Source organism: Zea mays, chromosome 7, assembly GCF_902167145.1.
Source record: "Zea mays cultivar B73 chromosome 7, Zm-B73-REFERENCE-NAM-5.0, whole genome shotgun sequence".
NCBI classification, from domain to species: domain Eukaryota; kingdom Viridiplantae; phylum Streptophyta; class Magnoliopsida; order Poales; family Poaceae; genus Zea; species Zea mays.
This window is the reverse complement of record NC_050102.1, coordinates 171,416,719-171,427,283: the sequence shown is the minus strand read 5'-3', so window position 1 is coordinate 171,427,283 and position 10,565 is coordinate 171,416,719. Positions and strand designations below refer to the sequence as shown.

General features: G+C 61.4%; 1 protein-coding gene across 1 annotated transcript; it reads left to right on the top strand.

Annotated features, from left to right (window-relative positions):
* Positions 1 to 6,819: 6,819 nt before the first annotated feature.
* On the top strand, positions 6,820 to 9,039 carry LOC100277866 (uncharacterized). The gene is made up of 3 exons (NM_001151322.2): positions 6,820 to 7,671; positions 7,809 to 8,168; positions 8,289 to 9,039. The coding sequence occupies exons 1-3, from the start codon at positions 7,126 to 7,128 to the stop codon at positions 8,934 to 8,936; spliced, it is 1,554 nt and encodes a 517-aa protein (NP_001144794.2). The 5' UTR covers positions 6,820 to 7,125; the 3' UTR covers positions 8,937 to 9,039.
* The last annotated feature ends 1,526 nt before the right edge of the window (positions 9,040 to 10,565 follow it).

The following is a 10,565-nucleotide window of genomic DNA, read 5'->3' as shown; positions in this document are numbered from 1 at the left end:
CAAGGCTGACCGAGCCGAGGGACTCCTACGCCTCCGGGATACGGATACCTCACTCGTCCCTTTCTGCGATAAGTAACTTGCGCTCGGGTAAAGCGACTCCGTGGACCGAACGAGTCATCACGTTCGGAAGCTCTCCTGCCGAAGCAGTCCTTCAAGCTTTCTCGACTAAGTCGGGGACAGGGCCTCATGGACGGGTGAAAGTACGCGTAAGCGGCAAGGCCGACCGAGCCGAGGGATTCCCACGCCTCTGGGATACGGATACCTCACTCGTCCCTTCCGCGAAAAGCAACTCTCGCTCACACAAACATCCCTGTTACCGACAGAGTCCAGATGCTTGAAACAGGAGGAAAAAAGACGCAGCTTCGCAAGCGCGGCGAGGGCGTTTTCTTCTGGCCTCGGCGGCCATAGAAAGCACACGCTACAAGATGATCTGATCCTGCAGGCTCGGGTCTTCACGCCGAAGGGAGCCGTAGCACCCTCGGCATCGACGACGTCTTCAGCAAAGCCCGACCCAGCCTCGGGCGGCGCCGCGGTCCAGGGGCTCCTCCGGGAATCCGGCCCGAGCAGGCGGCTCAACCGGTTACCCCTGGGGCCTCGGTCAACCGGCTTCCAAGGGCGCCAGCCCGATCCGAGGCCTCGACTGACCGACTTTGGCGTCGGCTCCGCTGACGGACAACACGGCTAGGCTCCGGCCAACCAGGTTCCCCATTCTCGAGCCGACTCCGCCTCTGTTCATACTGATATCGCTACCCCCGGCCTCGATCCACCGAAGGGCGGCCGAGGGGTCTCTTCAACTAAGCTAGAGGAGCCTCACATAACAAGGCCGAACGGGCCGAGGGATTCCTACGCCTCCGGGATACGGATACCTCACCCGTCACCTTGGCACGGGGCAACTCATGCTTGGTAAAGCGGTTCAGATAATCAACGGGCGAGACTTAGTGCTCGAAAATGAGGAAAAAACACGGCTCAGTGCCGAAATTACATACACGTTCAGGCCTCGACAGCCACAATGAACGAGGACCACTGGCATACGAGATGCCACTACCAACGGAACTCCGGTTCCCCCCTCCGCAGGTACGAACGACCCCACTCCATGGGGAAGGCCTGCGGAACCACAGAAGGCCGATGGCCGGCTCACCGCCGCCCGTCCTGACTACGGCAACAGTGGGTCGGCGCTGCTGCGATCTTGCCCTCGCCCACGGGAGGAATCCACTCTGGCCGCTGCTTGTCGGTGAGGGGGCGGAGCAAACCTTCGCCGACCAGCTCCTCCAGATCACTCGCCGTCACCGTGGAGAAGGGCCACGGATCGCGCGGGGGGATTATGGTCACTCGGTCCGCCATCACCAAGATGGAGAAGATGGCGGCGCGGGGGGCAGGGAAGGCGGTTTCTCTCTCCTCCGACTAAAGTTTCCCGGATGGCGAAAACCTGAAGGGAAAAGAAGGGAACAGAGTGAAGAACCGTCACCGGGCCCCCTCTCAAGTATATGAAGGCCAGGGCGAAACCGTTTCCAGCACGCCGCCTGGACCGGACGCAGGATTCGAAAAACGCAAAGCGGCACAGCCGTTCCTCGAAACGGCTTGCACACGCGTAACGGCCGCCCCGCCGACCACTCGCCCCGTCGCATTAACTCCGCGACAGGACACGCGGCGCTTCTGGCAGGAGGAGCGCGCGGCGCTTCACCTTCGCCGTAATGACCGCTTCAGAAAAGGTACGCCACGTCGTCCGATTTCGTATCCTTTTCCGTTTTCCTCTTTCTCTATCTCTTGCAACAGGGACCGGGAAAGGGGGATACCCCGAAAGGGATCCTTCTCCGCGAAGGAACCGGGCTCCGAGCCCCCCATTACTGATCAGGGGTTCGAAGGCTGGCCCCCCGAGGGTTCAACAGTCGCCTCAGATCGCGTGGGCCCGACACCCACTACTGGTCAGGGGTTCGAAGGCCAGCCCCCCGAAGGGCTCCATGGCCGCCTCAGGCTACTCGGGCTCCGCGCCCATTACTGATCAGGGGTTCGAAGGCTAGCCCCCGAAGGGTTCACAGTCGCCTCAGACACCGAGCGAGGGATGACCAGGGGTACGTTCGATACATAACCGAGGCTCGGGCTGCGCTCCCGAGGTACCCTAGGACGTTTCCGAGACCAGCGGGAACGATCTTGTAACGGAATCCCATCGGAGGGAGGCATCGAGCCCTCGGACCCCGTCGCCAGGGGACCGGGTCCGGCAAATCACCCGCAGGTACTTTTGGGCGTGCCTCTGGGCCCCTAGCCGACCCCCAACGAACGGGGCACGGACGTCCACTCGGATTACCCGCTTGCAGCTCACCGGAGACACCATGTTCGGTGCCCATCGAGGGTAACATGGCGCACTCCCCCCCTCCTCCTTGCGGAAAGGCGACGTAGGGGCGTATGTAAAAAGCCGAGTCTGTCCCTGATCGTCCTCTCGCCCTGTGCAGAGGCTCGGGGGCTGCTCTCGCAAAAACCGGCTCCGGCCAAATCGTTGACAGCGTCAACATACCAGCCCGAGAGCTTGGGCCCCGACCGTGCACCCGGGCTACGGCCAGTTCGCATGAGGGAACGACCAGACCAGCCGAAGCGTTAAGCGAAGTATTAAGACCTCGAAGGAGTGTAACCACTCCTTCGAGGCCTCGGGGGCTACACCCGGCGGGTGCGCTCGCGCGCACCCACCGGAACGAAATGCAACCGAGAAAGGCTGGTCCCCTTGCAAAAAAGTGCGACAAAAGCCTCCAAGCGAGTGCTAACACTCCCTTCGAGGCTCGGGGGCTACTGTCGGGGACCATAATTAGGGGTACCCTCAAGGCGCCTAATTCTCAGCTGGTAACCCCCATCAGCATAAAGCTGCAAAGGCCTGATGGGCGCGATTAAGTCAGGGATCAGTCCACACGAGTGACTCGATCACGCTTCACCCGAGCCTAGCCTCGGCCAAAGGCAGCCGACCTCGAGAGACTTCCGTCTCGCCCGAGGCCCCCTTTTTATGGCGGACACATCACCGGCTCGCCCAAGGCCTTGGCTTCGCTCAGAAGCAACCTTGACTAAATCACCACACCGACTGACCAAATTGCAGGGGCATTTAACGCAAAGGTGGCCTGACACCTCTATCCTGACACGCGCCCCCGGCAGAGCCGAGGTGACCGCCGTCACTCCACCGCTCCACTGGCCAGTCTGACAGAAGGACAGCGCCGCCTGCGCCACTCCGACTGCAGTGCCACTCGACAGAGTAAGTCTGACAGGCAGCCAAGGCTGGTCAGGGGTTCGAAGGCCAGCCCCCCGAAGGGCTCCATGGCCGCCTCAGGCTACTCGGGCTCCGCGCCCATTACTGATCAGGGGTTCGAAGGCTAGCCCCCGAAGGGTTCACAGTCGCCTCAGACACCGAGCGAGGGATGACCAGGGGTACGTTCGATACATAACCGAGGCTCGGGCTGCGCTCCCGAGGTACCCTAGGACGTTTCCGAGACCAGCGGGAACGATCTTGTAACGGAATCCCATCGGAGGGAGGCATCGAGCCCTCGGACCCCGTCGCCAGGGGACCGGGTCCGGCAAATCACCCGCAGGTACTTTTGGGCGTGCCTCTGGGCCCCTAGCCGACCCCCAACGAACGGGGCACGGACGTCCACTCGGATTACCCGCTTGCAGCTCACCGGAGACACCATGTTCGGTGCCCATCGAGGGTAACATGGCGCACTCCCCCCCTCCTCCTTGCAGAAAGGCGACGTAGGGGCGTATGTAAAAAGCCGAGTCTGTCCCTGATCGTCCTCTCGCCCTGTGCAGAGGCTCGGGGGCTGCTCTCGCAAAAACCGGCTCCGGCCAAATCGTTGACAGCGTCAACATACCAGCCCGAGAGCTTGGGCCCCGACCGTGCACCCGGGCTACGACCAGTTCGCATGAGGGAACGACCAGACCAGCCGAAGCGTTAAGCGAAGTATTAAGACCTCGAAGGAGTGTAACCACTCCTCCGAGGCCTCGGGGGCTACACCCGGCGGGTGCGCTCGCGCGCACCCACCGGAACGAAATGCAACCGAGAAAGGCTGGTCCCCTTGCAAAAAAGTGCGACAAAAGCCTCCAAGCGAGTGCTAACACTCCCTTCGAGGCTCGGGGGCTACTGTCGGGGACCATAATTAGGGGTACCCTCAAGGCGCCTAATTCTCAGCTGGTAACCCCCATCAGCATAAAGCTGCAAAGGCCTGATGGGCGCGATAAGTCAGGGATCAGTCCACACGAGTGACTCGATCACGCTTCACCCGAGCCTAGCCTCGGCCAAAGGCAGCCGACCTCGAGAGACTTCCGTCTCGCCCGAGGCCCCCTTTTTATGGCGGACACATCACCGGCTCGCCCAAGGCCTTGGCTTCGCTCAGAAGCAACCTTGACTAAATCACCACACCGACTGACCAAATTGCAGGGGCATTTAACGCAAAGGTGGCCTGACACCTCTATCCTGACACGCGCCCCCGGCAGAGCCGAGGTGACCGCCGTCACTCCACCGCTCCACTGGCCAGTCTGACAGAAGGACAGCGCCGCCTGCGCCGCTCCGACTGCAGTGCCACTCGACAGAGTAAGTCTGACAGGCAGTCAGGCCTTGCCAAAGGCGCCACGGCGAACTCCGCTCCGCCCGACCCCAGGGCTCGGACTCGGGCTAAGACCCGGAAGACGGTGAACTCCGCTCCGCCCGACCCCAGGGCTCGGACTCGGGCTAAGACCCGGAAGACGGCGAACTCCGCTCCGCCCGACCCCAGGGCTCGGACTCGGGCTAAGACCCGGAAGACGGCGAACTCCGCTCCGCCCGACCCCAGGGCTCAGACTCGGGCTAAGACCCGGAAGACGGCGAACTCCGCTCCGCCCGACCCCAGGGCTCGGACTCGGGCTAAGACCCGGAAGATGACGAAACTCCGCCTCGCCCGACCCCAGGGCTCGGACTCCGCCCTGGCCTCGGCCGAACGACTTCCGCCTCGCCCGACCCCTTGGCTCGGGCTCGGCCACGGCAACAGAAGGCAGACTCAACCTCGGCTTCGGAGGAAACCCCACGTCGCCCTGCCTAGGGCACAGACCGCCACGTCAACAGGAGGCGCCATCATCATCCCACCCCGAATCGACTCGGGTCACGGAGAACAAGACCGACGTCTCATCCGGCCAGCTCCGCCAGAGAGGCAATGATGGCGCTCCACAAGCTCTATGACGACGGCGGCCCCCAGCTCTCTTACGGAAGCAGGACAACATCAGCAGGGACTCGACCGCTCCAACAGCTGTCCCTCCATCAGGCTCCGCCGCACCTCCGACAGCCACGACATCACGCCAGCAGGGTGCCCAGATCTCTCCGGCTGCCACATTGGCATGTACCTAGGGCGCTAGCTCTCCCTCCGCTAGACACGTAGCACTCTGCTACATCCCCATTGTACACCTGGATCCTCTCCTTACGACTATAAAAGGAAGGACCAGGGCCTTCTCAGAGAAGGTTGGCCGCGCGGGACCGAGGACGGGACAGGCGCTCTCTTGGGGCCGCTCGCTTACCTCACCCGCGTGGACGCTTGTAACCCCCCTACTGCAAGCGCACCTGACCTGGGCGCGGGACGAACACGAAGGCCGCGGGACTTCCACCTCTCTCACGCTCGGCTCCGGCCACCTCGCCTCTCCCCCCTTCGCGCTCGCCCACGCGCTCGACCCATCTGGGCTGGGGCACGCAGCACACTCACTCGTCGGCTTAGGGACCCGCTGTCTCGAAACGCCGACATTATGTATTAGGCATACTAGATAGCTACATCTGTTGCCTTATCAAAAAGTTGCAAGTCATAGTGCCTTTAGGCTTTAGCCTACTCCGTATTTAACTACCGTGTACTATAGGAGTGTGATAATACGTCTCTTTTCTACTATATATATATATATATAACCTTTTAGAAGGTGTTTGCTTCGGCCTATTTTGGTCAGAACCATTCCCGCCGCATTCCAACACCATTGCTTTTGTTTGGTTCGGAGTTCGGACGCCCGCCACCGGTCGCAGTGGGAGCCGGCTCTGATCCAGTGGTAGCCCTTGAGGGTGGGTAGAGGGGCAGTCGACCCGGGCCTCGAATTCATAAGGTTCAATTCTAATCATGTGATACAATAGTCTATTAACAAAATAATGAATATCTAAATATGTTAAAAGAAAATTTTAAGGTGATAATATAATATATATCCTTTTATTTACTTATTATTTGATATAATTATTTTTAGATGTATTTTGAGTGTTTAATTAGTACTATTTATATATTAAAAATAATTTGAAGGATCACTATTTAAAACTTTGTCCTAGACCTCTACCATTTTCCGAGTCACTAACATATTAGGACCGCCACTGCTCTGATCCATAGCATCTCGTTGCCGCTCCTCCTACGGTTACCGCTCCTCCTACGGCGCAGCGGGATCCCGAAGCCGCAGCCGCCACATCATCGCAGCCCCGATCGACTCGACGCCAATAACCCGCGCCGCTGTCCCACATTCTCTTCCTTCACCCGACTAGTACTAAACGCGAGCCCTTTCCCTTTCGCAAACCGTGTAAAACAAAAGCCAGAGCATCCTCATCGGATCGAAATGCGCGTCCTTTTTCTTTTTGGAGAAAAAAAAACACAGCGGCAGCTTCCATTGTTCAAGTTCGTGAACGTGAACGCGAACCAGGAACACGGTCCGGTGGATGAGTTTTTATCGAGCAGGCACGGAAAAAAGCACCGGAGGCTCGTGGTGGGTGTTCTTCTCTCTCCTCCCCACCCCGACATCCCACACCGCCTCTTTTGATCTTTTTCTTTGTCACCTGCGCTCTCACGTCAAACGGTTTCCCCCTCTCTCTCTCCTCCCTCCGCTTTATCTTTTCCTCGGCCCTGCCTGCTTTTTACCACTTCCGCCCGTCGCCTTCCACCTCTCGCACTCCCTCCCTCCCTCCCTCCCTTTCACTCCAACTCAAGCGCAGCGCTGTACCGTACGTCCCCGACTCCCCCCTTCTTCTACTCCACTCCTCGCCGCACTCTCCATGCCCACCCCGTGAAGGCGAAGCGAAAACCAAAAACCCCTTTGCTACATCACTTTACTAGCTAGTCGTCCCCGTTCTCTCCTTGGTCGCGGCGCCGGACGAGGGCGACGGCATTGTGAGATATGGATAAGGAGAGGAAGCAGGGTTTCTTCGCCGCGCTCAAGGAGGAGGTCGTACGGGGGCTGTCGCCGTCGAGGTCCAGGGGGAAGTCCCCGGCGCCGCCGCGGAGCGCGTCGCCGGCGAGGATGCTGATCCCGCGCCGGCGCAAGGCGCCCGCGGCTCCGCCGCCGCCGCCGCCGGAGAAGGTGCTGGAGCAGTACCTGGGCGAGCAGCTCGTCGCGCGCTCCGGCAGCCTGCGCCCCGGCGGGGAGGCTCTGGCGCCGCTCATCGAGGGGCCCGACGCCGAGCGCCTCGCCGCCGGCGACCCCGACGCGGAGGACTCCGGCCGCCGCGAGGGGTTCGGGCACTGGGTCCGCGGCCACCTGACGCGCACGCCGTCCATGGCCTCCTCTGCCGCAGGTGGTGGTGGTGGTCCCGGCGGGTCGAGCGGCTCGTTCCGGCGGTCCGACCTCCGCCTGCTCCTCGGCGTCATGGGCGCGCCGCTCGCGCCCATCCCGTCCAAGACGGCGGAGCCGCTGCCCCTCCTCTCCATCAAGGGAACCCCCATTGTACGTCCACTTGTTGCCTAGCATAGCATTTGATTTTGTTTGGTGTTTGCTTCGCTTCTACGAGATGCGGTCTGTGCCCGTGCATCCGGTACCCCTGGCCTGGCCTGGGCTGACCGCCCCCGCCTGAGATAATGCAGGAGTCGTCGTCCGCGCAGTACATCCTGCATCAGTACACGGCGGCGTCCGGTGGCTACAAGCTGCTGCAGTCGGTGCGGAACGCGTACGCCATGGGCAAGGTGCGGATGGTGGCGTCCGAGTTCGAGACGGCGACGCGCGTCGTCAAGAACCGCGGGCCCAGCGGCCGCGGCGCCGCCGCCGTGGAGCAGGGCGGCTTCGTGCTGTGGCAGATGGCTCCCGACATGTGGTACGTAGAGCTCGCCGTCGGCGGCAGCAAGGTCCATGCCGGCTCCAATGGCCGCCTCGTCTGGCGCCACACCCCCTGGCTCGGCGCCCACGCCGCCAAGGGGCCCGTCCGCCCCCTACGCCGCGTCCTCCAGGTCCCAGCTGTTCTTCCCACGCCTCGTTTGATCCCTTCCCCGCCGACCCGAGCAAATCACCTTACGATCTCCGCCTCTTTCCTTTCCGTCTGGCATTGGCACTGGCAACTGGCAATGCAGGGCCTCGATCCGCTGACCACGGCCGGGCTGTTCGCGGAGGCGCGATGCGTGGGCGAGAAGAAGGTGAACGGCGAGGACTGCTTCATCCTGAAGCTGAGCGCCGACCCGCAGACGCTGAAGCTGCGCAGCGAGGGCCCGGCGGAGATCATCCGGCACGTGCTGTTCGGCTACTTCAGCCAGCGCACGGGGCTGATGGTGCAGATGGAGGACTCGCACCTGACCCGCATCCAGCCGCACGCCGGCGGGGACGCCGTGTACTGGGAGACGACCATCAGCTCGGCCCTGGAGGACTACCGCGCCGTGGAGGGCGTCATGGTCGCGCACGCGGGCCGCTCCGCGGTGACCCTGTTCCGGTTCGGCGAGGCCGCCATGAGCCACACCAAGACGCGCATGGAGGAGGCCTGGAGCATCGAGGAGGTGGCGTTCAACGTTCCGGGACTGTCCGTGGACTGCTTCATCCCGCCGGCCGACATCCGGTCGGGCTCCGTCGGCGAGGCCTGCGAGCTGCCGTCCCAGCCCCACGGCGAGCGCGCCAGGACCGGCGCCGCCGTGCACCCCTCGCGCGTGGCCGCCGTGGAGCGCGCCGGCACTGCTGCCGGCGCCGGAGGCCGCGGCGAGAAGAAGGTCATGTGGAGAGTGCAAGTGTGAGGAATGGCGCGCATCAGTTAGCAGCGGCAGAGAGAATTGAAACCGATTGCCCGATTCTAATCTGTGTCCATACTAGTAGAGTTTTAATTTTCGCCAGCCCAAGTCATGAATCAAATCAATCGAATGAATCACACTAACTCGCTGCATCTAGTAGTAGAGAGCTGGTTTAGGTTTCTGTAAATAGGAGCATAAACGATCCCAGGCCGTCCGTCACTGATGTCTTGTCCTCGGGCTGGATGAATCTTTTATCCTCTGAAAACGCAGAAGTTTTAGCACCATCCTCCGTTCCCCTAGTCTTGCAGACCTTGTTTTGATCTTGAGAGAAAGAGAGAGAGAGAGCTCGTGCAGGCCATGAGAAAGATGTAGTACTGGTCCAGTTCTGTTCGTGTTTACTGTCAACGGCACTTGATGTTCCTAGTACTAAAAATGCTGAATCTGTGTACCGTTTGGTGCTGACCTGTGTGGAAGCCTTCCCAAAAAGACGTACTGTTTGGCCTCATCCTGCAGCGTGGCTTCTGGATTAGTGGTAGGATGGATGGCGGTTTAGTTTCCGTGGAAATCTTGCTTGCAAGATTACTAACCCAGGGGCACAGCAGGCACCCGGCCGGCAGCAATAGCATTGGATGCTTGGCATGGCAAGTGGTGGATCGCAGATCAGAACCCCGTAGTACGTTCCTGCACCTGCCGGTCTCCGTCCACTCCACTCCCGCTTGCTCTTGCTCTCCGTCACTCCGGTCCACTCGGCTCATGCTGTCGTCTCTCCCCCCTCTCATCAGAATCAGATTCAGGGGACGGACCTCCTGGCTGGAGCGCTGGGCCGACCAGTGAACACTGCTGCTACTCATCAGACAGGGCCGGGAGGAGGGCCCAGCTGCAGGCCATAGCATGACGTGACGGAACTGGCGTCCCAGGTGGCAACTGCGTCCACCTCCACCGTGCCTGCCGGCGGTGCCGGCTCTGCCGGGCTTTTTACTTCCATCATCTTTGTTGACCAAGCAAGGACACCCATCCGATGGTGCACCGCAAGGCGACCCTGACCTGTGCGCGTCGTGTCTGTCTGCGGTCGGTGCACCCCGCCGCCCCGCCCGTCTCCATTTGCAGCAGGCCCCGTAGAAAGAAGCAGTAGAACAGACGGTGGTGCACCGCATCCTTTTCTTTTCCATCGCTGGATCCGCTGTAGTTGGGGGAGGAAGAGGAGAGACGCATGGCGGCGGCAGCAGCTACTCCAGCAAAAGAGCAGTGGTGGTAGAGGAGGAGAGTGAGTGGCCAGTGGCCGAGCGAAGAAAGACGACGACGGGAAGCAGCCACTGCCCCGCCCGCTGCAATGCAACTACAGAAAGTCAGCTGCTTGGGTGCTGCACTGCACTGCACTGCTCTGCTGCGACCCGCGGACGGGCCGTCGCTAGGCGCAGGCAAATTATTGCGGCCTCGGGAGGCGAGCGCGCTGCCCTGTCCCGTCCCGCCCCCGCCCCCGCCCCCGATTGGTGACTCGCATGATGCTGCTGCCCTGTCTCGCGACCTGGACTCACTGGCCGTCTGGGTGTAGCGTGGCTGTGGCTGGGTGAATGTGGCCAGGCCCTGGTTTTCACCTCGCTTTTGGCGTGCTACGCTAGCTAGCACGCTACCTCT